The sequence below is a fragment of the Thamnophis sirtalis genome, unplaced genomic scaffold (genome assembly GCF_051295495.1).
Source record: "Thamnophis sirtalis isolate CommonGarterSnake01/CBP01778 unplaced genomic scaffold, rThaSir2_p1.2 scaffold_7, whole genome shotgun sequence".
Taxonomy (NCBI): domain Eukaryota; kingdom Metazoa; phylum Chordata; class Lepidosauria; order Squamata; family Natricidae; genus Thamnophis; species Thamnophis sirtalis.
In genome coordinates, this window is record NW_028261387.1 from 90,553,979 (window position 1) to 90,568,858 (window position 14,880).

Genomic DNA, 14,880 nt, shown 5'->3' on the forward strand with positions numbered 1-14,880 from the left:
TAATGAACCCAAATAAAGCAGATACTCTCGGGAGCTTTGAAATCCCAAAAGTAAAACTTTATTGGATACACCATGTTGGTACTGAAGAAACAAAACCAGCTTTGGTTTTCCCGCGCAATTGCTTGCCTAGTTAAACCCTATCTCCCCACCCCTGGGTGATCACACTGAATAATTATGAGATAGCTGTTTCTTATGGGAACAGTCCATCTCTTCCTCCAGCACCTGAAGTGGTGGCCTTGATAGGTTCCATGCTCTCATGATCTCAGAAAGCATTGTAAAATAATAGAGAGGGTGGCAGGCCAAAGATCCTAAAAGGAACCGGCTGCAGGCCTGACAGGCGGCCTCTCCTCAGAAGAAAAACGTTTCCTGAAAAAAAGAACAACATAGGGGTTAATATAACAGAATTAATCACCTCTTCCTCCCACAGGGGGACCCTTTGGCTTGTCAGGAAACTTCTCATGGACTTAATCTTATGTATTTGGTAGATATAAAAACTTTGTCCCCCACACGAAAGGGGGTTTGGAGCGAGCGATGCTTATCAGCTTGCTTCTTGTAGGCTTCTGCTGCATCTGCAGCTAAGAGCTTTCTTCGTATTTTTCCATCCTTTTTTTAGCGTGTCCATCCATCCATTCAGAGACATGGAGGAGGGAGGTTCTCTAGACAGCTCAGGCATGCCAACAAATTCCATGCCACTGGTAATTTAGAAAGCAGTTAATCCAGTGCTGCTGTGGACCATGTTGTTGTACACCACGTCAGCGAAGGGTAGCAAGTCCGACCAATTGTCTTGCTGATAGTCCATGTAACACCTGATGTATTGTTCCACCATCGCATTGGCCCTCTCTGCTGTGCGGTTCATGCTGGGATGAGAGAGAGAGAGAGAGAGAGAGATGCCTTAATCCCATCACCCTGGAGCTGAAGGGGAGAACTCTTTATTATGTAGAATACACTGGCTTGGGCATCTTAATGGCCCATTGACAAAGGGGGATGGGCAGGAAGCTGCAGGGAGCTTCTTTGTCTTTAAAACATGTTTTTTCCCTTGTCACATCCAGGGAAATATAATATTCTGCCTTTTCAATATTTGCTAGGATATTTCATTCTTCTAGGAGAGGGATGGATTTTAACTTCCTACACTACAAAGGATGAATTTTAAAAAATGGAAGGCAGGAGGGTCCCATTACAGGGACAGGTTGTGTTTTTATGCAAAACAACTCACTTTATTTCCCACTATAGATAGAAACAAACAAAGGGAGATTGTTCTTCTTCTTCTTTACCAGGATAATTAATAGAATGCATCAGGACTATTACTCATGGAGTCTTTGTGGTGGCTAGAATTTCTTTGTGGGTTAAACAAAGATTTGACTTCATAGTAAAAGCTGTATTTTGCAATGGGGAAATCTAATAAACGCAGAGGCAATTAGAAATAGAAAATAAACAGTCAGGAAACTAAGCAGGCACATAATGTTTGCTGTGGCAGCTGCAACTGTCAAGGGGTGAAATCTACTAACTTTCGCTACCGGTTTGCAAATGTGAGCGCGCGCATACGCAGCGCGTCAAAAATGGACGTGATGATTTCCTGGGGGGGGTGGGGGTAGGTGGAGCCTCCTACCAAGCATTCCTGAAAGATACCATATTTTTCGGAGTATAAGACTTACCGGAGTATAAGACGTACCAAGATTTTGAAGAGGCAAATTTTTTAAAACAGTTTTTGCACTCTGCAGACTTCCCAAAAAGGGCCCGTTTTTTTGCAAAAACGGGCTTGTTTTTTTGGTTTAAAAAAAGGGCATGCATAACCTTTAGGAGGCTTATAGAGTGCTCCTGGGGGCTGGGGGGGGGCAAAAGCAAGTAAAAAGGCTCATTTTTGCCCTCCCCAGCCCCCAGGAGCACTCTGGAAGCTTCCTAAAGGCTATGCACAGCCATGTTTGCAAAAGGGGCCGGGTTTCAGGAGGCCAAAAATGCTGTATTCCATGTATAAGACGCATCCAGATTTTCACCCTCTTTTTTGGGGGAAAAAGGTGCATCTTATACTCCAAAATATACGTTAAGTAGAACAGTGAGGGGGGAAATCCTCTGTGCCACACAATTTATATTAGCTAGAAAGCAGGAAATCCTGCTTTTTAGCTAATATAAATTGCACGTCACAGCTGATTGTCGGAAATACCAGTTCGCCTGAACCAGTAGCATTTTTTTACTACCGGTTTGGGTGAACCGGTCCGAACTGGTAGCATTTCACCCCTGTAATTGTTCCTTTTCCCAAAAAACAAAAACAAAAAAGAAAGAAAGAAAGAAAGAAAGAAAGAAAGAAAGAAAGAAAGAAAGAAAGAAAAGAAGAAAATCAGAAAAGGTTGACAAAGAAAATGGATTAAGGAACCTCTATGATAGAAATAGTAATGCAAATAAAATAACAAAATTGGACATCTCTTTCTCTTCTTCTCAACATACTGACCTGGGCATTCTGGGAGTCGAAGTCCACTCATGAGTTGCTAATGTTGAGAAACCCCACTTTAGAGGTAGATAAAGTTTGAGGTAGAGGTGAGTAGGGCTACATATGCTAGAAGAATAATTTGGGGTTCAAACTCAAGCCCGGGTTATGTGACCTCTTGCAGAGGTTTCATTTTCACGTGAAAGATGCTTTTATTATACACCCTTCTTCTCTGCAAATTTCAAATATCTATTTTGTCAATGTCAGGGCTCCAAATAGCACCCAAAATCAGAGTCCAAGGCAACAGATTCTTCAAAGTTGCAATTTATTAAGAGAGCCATGTTGGCACATCTGGGAAAACCTGAATCTGAAAGCTTCCCAGTTTTCCCCACCCAGTTGAAAGTTAAAGCTCTTGCCCCCACACCCACAAGTCCATCACATGGTCCAATCTCTCGCTGCCATGCTGGCAGCTTCCACCCATTCAGTTCTGGTCAGGTGCAGAGGTGCAAAGACAAAGGATGGCCTTGGCTATCTGGAAGGAATTTTGTTATGGCTACATAACAAAGTAGAGCCGAGGTGGCGCAGTGGTTAAATGTAGCACTGCAGGCTGACTGCAGTTCAGCAGTTCGGCTGTTCAAATCTCACTGGCTCAAGGTTGACTCAGCCTTCCATCCTTCCGAGGTGGGTAAAATGAGGACCCGGATTGTTGTTTGGGGCAATATGCTGACTCTGTAAACCGCTTAGAGAGGCCTGAAAGCCCTATGAAGCGGTATATAAGTCTAACTGCTATTGCTAACTGCTATTGCTACATAGCATCTAACTCTGTACAATTCCCACCCCCTCCCATTTTCCCACAGTAGAAAATGCATAGTGGAATAATAGAAAGTGTGGCAGGCCAAAGATCCAAAAGAAAGGATGGCTGTAGGCCTGATATATTTATTGTTTCCCTGCCTCTTCATCCTTCCCTATTCTTTGTCCTTCTGCAGGCTGCCCTTCGCTTCGCTCTACGGATGGCCCCATACAAGGTAAGCATTCTTTGATTACGAAGAAGAGTGAGTTCTTCCTGTTTGCTCCCTCGAAGAGCTAGGCCAGAGATTTTCAGCCTGTGGTCCTTGGACCCCTGGAGGACTGCAGTGTCGTCACAGGGGGTCCACGAAGGCTTGAAGAAATATGATTTAAATCTTGAGTTAAGTCTTGGGGATCCATGGCCACAGATAGTTTTTTTAAAAATTTTGGATTCATTATATGAACAGGGAGGCATCTGCGTATTATTCATTTAAATACAAATAATAATAGTAATATTAATAACATGTGTTACATTAATCATACCTGTGTAATTGTGGTATTATCATACATATTTGTATTAGAGTGTGTCCCTTCATTGTTTAGTTATTCAGTGTTTTTGTGCGCCATTCTCATAACAATTCATAATATTATTTAAACGTACATAGTGATACCATCTTTCAACATCTAACCTTTACATCTAGCTATTTTTAGTATTTTATATAGAAATATGTATAATGACATTCCCCCTTCATCTTGTTTTTACCACAGGTGGCACACGGAGCCATTTGTTAGGGCATGTGAGACGTTGGCCTGTCAGATCCAGCACGCATGCACACTCTGGCCAGCTGACTTCGGCCTTCTACTTTGGCTGTTTTTCGCCTTCCGGAAGCTTCCCTGAAGCCTCCAGAGGGCGAAAAACAACCAACGTGCAAATTGGAAGTTCGGGAACGGACTTCCGGTTTGAACGTTGGGCTGTTTTTCGCGCTCCGTAGGCTACAGGGAAGCCTGAAAGCTCCGGAGGGCGAAAAATGGCCCTATGGGCAAACCGGAAGTGACTTCTGCTGTTTTTTTGCCTTCCCTGAAGCCTCCGGAAGCTTCCGGATGGCTTTCGGAAGGGGGAGGGGAAGGGTGCACGACCTCTCTGCGCTCCCGCCGCTTTTGGGACGCAATGGGAAAAAGGTTAGCCATCCCTGTACTATCTCATAAGCTTCTTTATAAGAAGTCATATTTTTTGCAAAAATGTTGCAGATAATTAGAGCTTCCAGCACTACTTTGAAGATTCCTGGAGGAATTATTTTCCCTCCTTAAAACTCTTTGATTGAACCAAAATATGCAGTTGCTGCATTGACCTCTCGCGGAGTATGTCAACCTACCAGGAAATCCAACAGAAACGTTACCTTAGTGCAGTGTTTCTCAACCTCGGCCCCTTTAAAACATGTGGATTTCAACTCTCAGAATTGGCTGGGGAATTCTGAGAGTTGAAATCCCCATGTCTTAAAGGGGCCGAGGTTGAGAAACTCTACCTTAGTGAATATGCCCGTTATCTTTTATTTTCCTTCGACTGGAAAGAAAAAAAATAATAAAATCCAGAAAGTCTTCCTGCACTGCCTGTTGCAACCACAGGTAGTCCTTGACTTACAACAGTTCACTGAATGACCGTCCAAAGTTACAACGGCACTGGAAAAAGTGATTTCTGACCAGTTTTTCACAGTTATGGCCTTGGTAGCATCCCCCCCATGATCATGTGATCAAAATTCAGATGCTCAGGAAGTGGTTCACACTTATGACTGTTGCTGTTGCTGTCACATGATTATGTTTTTCAGCCTTTTGACAAGCAAATTCCCTGGGGGAAGACTTGCTTAACAACCAGGTCACTAACCTATCGACTGCAGTGATTCACTTAACAACCGTGGCAAGAAAAGTTGCACAATGGGGCAAAACGCACTTAACAAATGTCTCAACTTAACAGAAATTTTGGACTCAATTGTGGTCATAAGTCGAGGACTACCCGTATTACACCAGCCATACTTTTCACATGCAGTGCCTCACTTATTTTTATAATAGTTTGGTTCAAATGAAATTTCGATGGGAAGATTGCTTGGCTGGAGACTTCTACTCAATTGAACTCAGCCAGCATTTGAATGAATCAAAACCAGGATATTCCTCTCCTTCAATTGGCGTCGGTCTTCAAGATAATGATCAGAAATGAAGCTGTAGAGATCAAGCTGGCAGGTGGAAAAATATTGATTGAAATGTTTTTAAACGTGCCTGTTTCACGATTCTTCCTCCTTTCTTGCTCGCCCCCACGCTTTAGCGTTCCCATGAATTCAGATGGACAAAGAAGAAAAGAAAAGGGGGTGGATTTATTGATGGCAAAATCTGGTTGCATCGAAGGCTTCACAAAATGATTCATATGTTAGAAAAAATGCTCCCTGGTTCAAAAATGCATGTTCTTTTTCCCCCCTATCCTTTCCTTCCCCCCCCCCTTTTTTCCTTTTTTGTCCTTCCCTCCTTCCTTCTTTCCTCTCTCCCTTCCCTTCCTTTTCCTTCCCTCTACTCCTTTTCCTTTGCTTTCTCCCTCTCCTATGGAAGAATACTATATGTATGTATGTATGTATGTATGTATGTATGTATGTATGTATGTATGTATGTATGTATGTATGTATTCATTCTTTCATTCTTTCTCTTTCATCCTTCTTTCTTTCTTTCTTTTTCTTTTTTTCTTTCTTTCTCCCTCCCTCCCCCATTCTCCTCCTCTCCTCCTCCTCCGCCGGAAGAATATGTATTCACTCAAGTCAACCCTGCTTAACAATTTAAACAGAGAAGGAGGCAGATGGTGTGTTTCCTATCCTTTCCTTTTTTCCCTTTTTTGTCCTTCCCTCCTTCCTTCCTTCCTCTCTCCCTTCCCTTCCTTTTCCTTCCCTCTACTCCTTCTCCTTTACTTTCTCCCTCTCCTATGGAAGAATACTGTATGTATGTATGTATGTATGTATGTATGTATGTATGTATGTATGTATGTATCAGGGGTGGGTTTCTCGCCCCGTTCCAACCGGTTCGGTTGGAACGAGGCCGGCGGCATCCTCGCGCACGCGCGCATTGCGCGTGTGCACGCGCGCGTTGCACGCATGTGTACTAGCGTCTGTGCGATGCTCCAGCTGCTCCTGGAGGATCGCGCAGGCGCTGTATGCGTCCTGCGCATGCGTGGAAGCGCAGAATTCGGCAAAACCGGGTAAGGAGCGGGCGCGGGCGTGCACGGGCGCGCGGGCGCGGGGGGGGGCCTTCGCCGTTCCCGGAAGTTACTTACTTCCGGGTTCGGCGACCAACCGGATCGCAGGGACCGCCGCGAACTGGTTGAAACCCACCCCTGGTATGTATGTATGTATGTATGAATGTATGTATGTATGTATGTATGTATGTATGTATTCTTTCTTTCTTTCTTTCTTTCTTTCTTTCTTTCTTTCTTTCTTTCTCTTTTATCCTTCTTTCTTTCTTTTTCTTTCTTTTTCTTTCTTTTTCTTTCTTTTTCTTTCTTTTTCTTTCTTTTTTCTTTCTTTCTTTCTTTTTTCTTTCTCCTTCCCTCCCTCTCTTCCTCCCTCCCTCCCCTATCATCCTCCTCTCCTCCTCTTCCTCCTCCTCCTCCTCTGGAAGAATATGTATTCACCCAAGTCAACTCTGCTTAACAATTTAAACAGAGAAGGAGGCAGATGGTGTGTAAAAACGGAGCAGCAGGCAACTACCCTTGTTCCTTGCAGTGTGTGATCTGATGCAATTTAATGGCAAGGATGTTTACGGCTGATTCACGCACAAGTGCAAACCTGTCCATTTTGCTAAGGTCTACGATGATCCACAGATCTACAGCGAATCTCTCTGTGTGCAGACGTATTCTTTTCTCTCCTGAGAAATGCTACTTTTAGTGCAGATGAGACAGTTTGCTTTTTATCTGTACTGTCAGAAAAATCCAGACTGAACCATCTGAAGGGTGAAGGGTCGTCTTTGTCGGTGGCTCTTTTTGAAGGGTTATCAGATGAAGGAGTAGATCTGTGCCTCATCCTAGGAACATGGGTACAACCATCAAAAATCCCTCCCCCAACTGCCTTTGCAATATTTATACTAGTGTTTCTCGGTTCACCGACAAAACCGTGAAGCCCTTTTCCACGCCAACATAACCGCGGAGGGCAAATCTGCGCCGTCCGAAGCGCTAAGTAAAATGCGACCCTAGCTCGCCGACATAACCGCGGAGGGCAAATCCGCGCCTTCCGAAGCGTTCAGCAAAATGCTTTTACTAGCATTTAAAAGCTAACCCTAACCCTAACCCTAAACTTAAACCTAACCCTAAACATAACGCTAACTCTAAACCTAAACCTAACCCTAAACCTAACCCTAAACCTAACCCTAAACCTAACCCTAAACCTAACCCTAAACCTAACTCCTAAACCTAACTCTAAACCTAACCCTAACCCTTACCTTAACTTAAATCGGCTTTCTGTCGCCGTGCTGTTGTAAAGCGCCCTTCTGTCGCCGTGCTGTTGTAAAGCACCCTTCTGTTGCTGCGCTGTTGTCGCCACGCTGTTGTCACCACGCTGTTGTAGGCGCGGTGATGACGTCGCGGTTTTAGCGACCCAGTTGTGTTGGTGCGCTTTTGTTGGGTCATGGTGTTTCTCAACCTTAATAACCTTATGGTGTCTGGACTTCAACTCCCAGAATTCCCCAGCAAGATGTTAAAGTTCCAGAGTTTAAGTCAGTGGTGGGTTCCTACCGATTCGGACTGGTTCAACTGAACCGGTAGTGGCTTGGTGGAACCGGTAGCGACCCAGGCTTGCCACGCCCTGAACTGGTTCTCCGGGCAGCGCCATAGGCACCGCCTTTTTCACTTCTGCGCATGTGCAGAACATTTTTATTGCACTGCGCATGCGCGCATAGCACACATCAAGCATGCCCATGAGTGAACGGGCAGTAGTGCCTGCCGGAACCCACCCCTGATTTAGGTGCTACCTGGCTCAATAGTAGTAGCTGCGATTGGGATCAAGGAATTATCATGGACAACTATTGCAGTCAGAGCCAATGCAGTTTTAGGCTGCATTAAGAGAGGGATAGAATCAAGGTAACATGAAGTGTTAATATCACTTTATAATGTCTTGGTAAGACCACACTCAGTATATTGCATCCAGTTTTGGTTACCTCAATACAAAGATGATATTGAGACTCTAGAAAGAGTGCAGAGAAAAGCAGCAAAGATGATGAGGGGGCTGCAGGATAAAACATATAAAGAACAGTCGCAAGAATTGGGCATGTCTAGTTTAATGAAAAGAAGGACTAGGGGTGACATGATAGCAGTCTTCCAATATCTGAGGGTCTGCTACAAAGAAGAGGGAGTCAGCCGGAGGTGGTATTCAGCAGCTTCTGACCAGGTCTGGAGAACCGGTAGTGGAAATTTTGAGTAGTTAAGAGAACCGGTAAATACCTCTGAGTGGCCCTGCCCCCATCTATTCTCTGCCTCTCGAGTCCCAGCAGATCAGGAGGAAATGTGGATTTTGCAGTAACCTTCCCCTGGCGTGGGGAGGGAATGGAGATTTTACAGTATTCTTCCCCTGCCACGCCCACCAAGCCATGCCATGCCCAGCAAGCCACGCCCACAGAACCAGTAGTAAATTTGAATCCCTGCTCCGAGACCGCAGCAAATATTTTTGCTGCTGGGTGGTCCAATCGGACCTAAACCGTCCCGAAGAGACGGTGAACAGGAAGAGTATGTCTTGCTGACCTCAGGGATATCGCAAAATCCCTGAAAGAAGCAAGAGAAGTTCTTCAAGCCGGCGACAAAAAATCCAGCCAAGGCTGATGAAGTTGGGGCGGCTTCAAAACGGAAGGATACAGAAAGAGAAAGTGTTTCCAGCTGGTGAGGAACTTTTACTGTTTTAAAAAGAGACTGCCTATAAAAACTTAAAATTAATTTAAATTGGAGAATAGAAGAATCAAGCGGCGGGATTAAATTTGGAATGGTTTTGGACAGTGGTTATCTTACTTTTTAAATTCTATCTTCATGGATGGAATTTATGCAAGCCTTTTGAAATGGATAGATTAAGTTTTCTTCTATTTTTTTTTCTTTTATTGTTCCCTGTTACCTATGGACTAAAGTTTTCCTCTTTCATTGTTGTGGGTATTTTTCTAATTCATTTAAAGATTGGACTCTTTTTTCTAACTTGAAATACAAAAAAGATACAAAAGGAAATTAGATTTTCAACAGTATTACTGCTTCTCGGATGCTGGGAGGATTTGTTGATTGGAGTTTGTGTATTAAAAATGGAACACTCCCCCCCCGCCACTGATGGTTTTGACTTGGCACTATAAGGTTTCACTGCTTGGCTACAGAGAGTGATAAGAAGGGAAGCACACAGATGTCCCTTTGAAGTATATTTCTAATCAGAGAAAAGTGAAAACAACATTTTTGTGAATCTATGCTTTAATTTTATTAACCTTCCAAGCTAGAGCAGCTGTGTTTGTTAGAATTGCACAATTTCAAAAGAAAATAGAAGTCTCAAGTTTGCAAAAGATACTTTCAGAAATACAGAAATTATCAAATACATATGAAAGAATAGAGAAAAAACTGGAATATTTAGAGAATATAACAATAAAATATGATGAAGAAATTGAGGCTGTCTATCAATTGCAAAACGGGGTGGTTGAAACTAGTGGAAGAACTTGCTTCCAGATGTTGTGGGTGCTCTGACACTAAAGTTTTTAAAGAAGAAATTGGACAATGAATTGGCATAGGGTTTCCTATTGAGCAGGGGGTTGGACTAGAAGACCTCCAAGGTCCCCTTCAACTATGTTATCCTGTTATCGTGGTTGAGAAACACTGGTATACACTATTTTAAAGCAAAGAAGACCATTGAATTCAGAGATAAGGCTGCCATTAGTTATCCTACTGATAGCACCTTGGAGTTGAACAAGCATAGAAAACTTGTTCCTTCCATTACATGCTGGCTGGGGAATTCTGGGAGTTGAAGTCCACAAATCTTAAAATTCATGAGATTAGGAATTACAAATTTACAGGATTAATATGGTCTACTTTTCACAGGTTTCGACATGATGGAGGCCTTTGGATTGATGAACAAGGAGTATGCCTCCATCAAGGGGGTTGCTATGGAACCTTACATCTTCTTAGGAACTCACACCTACACTCTCTACAGAGATATCCAACTAACCCGGAAAACAAGGTAAAAAGAGAAAATAATTGAGGACGTTTGACTGCAAATGAATTAGCTTTCCATAGGCATTATACTATGTGCTTGCATTATCACACATATTTGTTGTGGCTCAGTAGGAGCCTTTGGAGCTGCTATCAGTGAGTGGTTTCAGGATGCTCCCGGGAGAAGATAACAAGCAGCTGGGGCTCGTTAAGGCTCTCCTCCTGTGGATAAAAGACTGATGGTGCCATGCCTTAGTTGCAGAAGTCAACGTCGTTTGTTTGTTCGTGAGTTCCGTTCCGTTCCTGTTTGAGCTAGTGTTCATGATTCAAAGAGGCACTTGGATAAGTGATTTGCTTTCTGTAAACCTGGTTTGCTGTAAGAGTTTTGTTTTTGCATTTGCTGTGTAACTTTTTGCCAGAGACTTTATGTTTATTTTGGGCTCGCAGCCAGCTTGAGCCCAAAGTAAACATAGATAAAAATATCTATGGGACTGATAAAAATATTTCCTTTGAAGTTCTGTATTGCTTTCGTTTTTGAACGAGCAAAGAGGGTGGTCAGAACACATATTTATCAAATTAATACATTGGGGTGGGAAGTTGATAGAATTCACAGAATCGTGTATTAACCCAATAGGCTGGGTTGTCACAACATATCCAGAAGGAAACGTAGGATAGCAGAAGACCAAGCAAAGCACAATAGGAAACAAGACCTTCTGAAGAGAATATTTGCAGCTCAGAGTTGAACTGTGGGGTCCTTGGTGCTCTCTGAACTTGGTTGTTTTCTTACAGACATTTCATTATCTTGCTAAGTAACATAATCAGCGTTTCATTTGGTAATGAAAGTTCTGCAAGAAAACAACCAAGGTCACAGAGCACAAAGGACACCCCAAACAGGATCTTTGTTGTTAGTTACGAAGTTGTGTCCGATCCATCATGACCCTATGGACAATGTTCCTCCAGGCCCTCCTGTCCTCTACCATCCCCCGGAGTCCATTTAAACTTACGCTTACTGCTTCAGTGACTCCACCCAGTCACCTCCTTCTCTGTCGTCCCCTTCTTCTTTTGCCCTCCATCGTTCCCAGCATGAGACTCTTCTCCAGGGAGTCCTTCCTTCTCATTAGGTGGCCAAAGTATTTGAGTTTCCTCTTCAGGATCTGGCCTCCTAAAGAGCAGTCAGGGTTGATCTCCTCTAGGACTGACCGGTTTGATCGCCTTGCAGTCCAAGGGACTCCAGGACCTTGGATAGCTCCAAATGAGTCCCATTGCTTGACAGTCTCAATGTACTAATACAATAATTAAGACAATAGAAAGGATGTTCTTTCACCAACACCCCAGAACCACTCAACATTTCGATATTCAGCAACAATCTATATAGTGACCATCTACACCCATTCTGAAGGAGCCAGAGTTCCTGGTTCCAAGGTGGCGCAGTGGTTAAATGCAGCACTGCAGGCTATTGCTAGATCAGCAGGTCAGCGGTTCAAATCTCACCGGCTCAGGGTTGACTCAGCCTTCCATCCTTCCGAGGTGGGTAAAATGAGGACCCAGATTGTTGGGGGCAATATGCTGACTCTCTGTAAACCGCTTAGAGAGGGCTGAAAGGCCTATGAAGCGGTATATAAGTCTACTGCTATTGCTTGACTGACTTTAGAGTCTCAGGTTTTTAATGGTGGGGACATACAGATTTTTCTAATGGTCCTCCAACTTTGATGATGATAAAGCCATGATCTTGGGCTATGAGGATCTCAAATAGAGATCCTTATTCAAATCTTCTGCCGCATGAATCAAAGGTGACAGGCAGCCAATATGGACACTTAGCATGCCTCACATGGATTACTATTCTAATGTTCAGTCAACATTCATCAGAAGACCTTTTGCCATTTGACTCTCCCTGGGGGCGGGGGGAGGGAAATAGCATTATTCCCCTTGCACGCTTATTAAATTCTCTAAAATGATAATAATAATAAAAACCTAGAGCCCTGAGGCCTGCCAGTATGCTTTCTTAACTTATTATACAGTTTGCAACTTTCCCTTAGGATGGAAAGGGAAATTGAAAATGCGTTCAGCATTTTTAGAGATGTTCAGATTAAGGGAACTGCAGGCATTTAGTATGTATATTCATGATTTCTGTTCATTGTGCCATCAAGGACCAGAGGCACTGGCAAAAGGGACAAAGGTAATCCAATTGACAAAAGCAGCATTGCAACCCCCACCCATTTCCTCTATGTGTGTCTGTGGGGCCCAATACTACAAACATGATTCAAAATGGTGAAGGTTGGAGCCCAATGGCACGATATTAGTTTTGCTCTTTTGATGTAAACAGGGACACCTTCTAGATGTTATGGTTAACCACCCAAAGAGAGGACAATTCCAGCGTACAATTCAAAATGATGCCAATTATAATTTGAGTATAATTTTCTAAAGACAGACTTAAATTGTAACAAGACCGTGCTTTTTAGAAGCTGCAGTTCAACAGTAGTTCAATGGATGGATGGATGGATGGATGGATGGATGGATGGATGGATGGATAGATAGATAGATAGCAATAGACTTATATACCACTTCACAATGCTTTTCAGCCCTCTCTAAGTGGTTTCATATTGATATGCGGAGTTAGCTTATTGCCCCCAACATTTTTGGGTCTTCATTTTATCAACTCGGAATGATGGAAGGCTGAGTCAACCAGATAGATAGATAGATAGATAGATAGATAGATAGATAGATAGATAGATAGATAGATAGATAGATAGATAGACAGACAGACAGACAGACAGACAGACAGACAGACAGATGACAGATAGAGATAGCTGAATAGGTTAGCTATCTCTAACTAGAGATAGCTAGATAGACAGATAGACAGATAGACAGACAGACAGATGAGATAGAGACAGACAGATAGAGGTAGGTAGGTAGGTAGGTAGGTAGGTAGGTAGGTAGGTAGGTAGGTAGGTAGATAGATAGATAGATAGATAGATAGATATGGTAGCAGAGAAGAGCAACAAAGATGATGAGCAGTCTATGATGATGAATGAAGAAACTAGGTATGTCTAATCTAACAAACTGAAGGTCTAGATAGTAGTCTTTGTACTTGTGGAGCTTTCACAGAGAAGAGGGAGGGAGTCAGCCTACTATCCACAGCACCTTAGGGTAGGACAAGAAGTAATGGCTAGAAACTAATCAAGGAGAGACCTAGAACTAAGGAGAAATTTCCTGACAGTGAGAACAATTAATCAGTGGAATGACTTATCTTTGCAAGTTGTGGGAGCTCCATTACTGAAGGTTTTCAAAAGGAGACTGAATGGACAGCCACTTATCTAGAATGATTAATGTCCCATTTGGTCCAGAACACCAACAAAAAATGATGGCTTTGAAAAAGCAACCCCTCCCCCCAAATGCAGCCCATGGTTGCAAGGAAATTGCACAACCTACTCTAAAGCATACTAATATGCACAAAATACATGCCTGTAAAGAGAGGGGATGGGGCTTAAATCACACAATTACAGCGATGCATTCCTCCCTCCCTCCCTTCATCTATCCATCCATCCATGCATCTTCGTCCATCCATCTTCATCATCCACCCACCCATCCATCCATCAATTGATCAATCCATCCATCCATTTATTTTCATAATTCATTCACCCTTCATCATCCATCCATCATGTTGTTGTTAGTTGTGAAGCCATGTCTGACCCATCGCAACCCCATGGACAATGTTCCTCCAGGCCTTCCTGTCCTCTACCATCCTCTGGAATTCATTTAAGTTCATGCTGACTGCTTCAGTGACTCCATCCAGCCGCCTCATTCTCCCCTTCTTCTTTTGCCCTCCATCTTTCCCAGCATTAGGCTCTTCTCCAGGGAGTCCGTCCTTCTCATTAGGTGGCCAAAGTATTTGAGTATCCATCATACTTCACTTTAATTATAAGTCTTTCTAATTCGTATGATTTTCTAATTCTAAACATTCTACTGCATAATTACAATGCATATATTTTCTTCATGTTGCATAGCAGATAGGTAGATTTCCACTAATTGGGAATATGACTTTGTCTGTTGAAGTGCTCCTCAGTCCTCTTTGTAATCTGAACTTCATAATAATTCAGCCTATGTGCCATTTGAGTCTATTATAGCCAACAACTTAGCAAATCGAAACAGACGGGCTTATTGCAAAGCAGTTGTAACTTCCTTTTTAAGTTTAATTGCTGAAACATAAGGATAATTGTAATCTTGTTGAAAGAAGCTAAGCTTCTTCATATTGAATTTGTGAGATTCCCCCGGGTGCCCTTCGTTAAAATGCTCAGAGATCCAGATTAGTTTCTTCTTACAGCCAGAACTTGTGGAAGTTTAAAACAAACAAATAGGAAAACCTCCTTAGTTGAGTTTTAAGGAGATTTGAACGTTGTTCCAAAGAGAAAAATAATCCTGAATATCATCTCTTTAATTTATGATTATCTGGTCATTAAAAAGGAGCAATCAACATAAACCAAAGCAATAA

General features: G+C 42.8%; 1 protein-coding gene across 1 annotated transcript in view; it reads left to right on the top strand.

Annotated features, from left to right (window-relative positions):
* COL20A1 (collagen type XX alpha 1 chain) overlaps positions 1-14,880 on the top strand; it is a 204,453-nt gene that overhangs the window by 101,844 nt on the left and 87,729 nt on the right. Inside the window, exons 22-23 of the mRNA XM_087720870.1 lie at positions 3,406-3,444; positions 10,281-10,419. Of these exons, the coding sequence (XP_087576996.1) occupies positions 3,406-3,444; positions 10,281-10,419 (178 nt within the window). The remainder of the gene's footprint in view (positions 1-3,405; positions 3,445-10,280; positions 10,420-14,880) is intronic.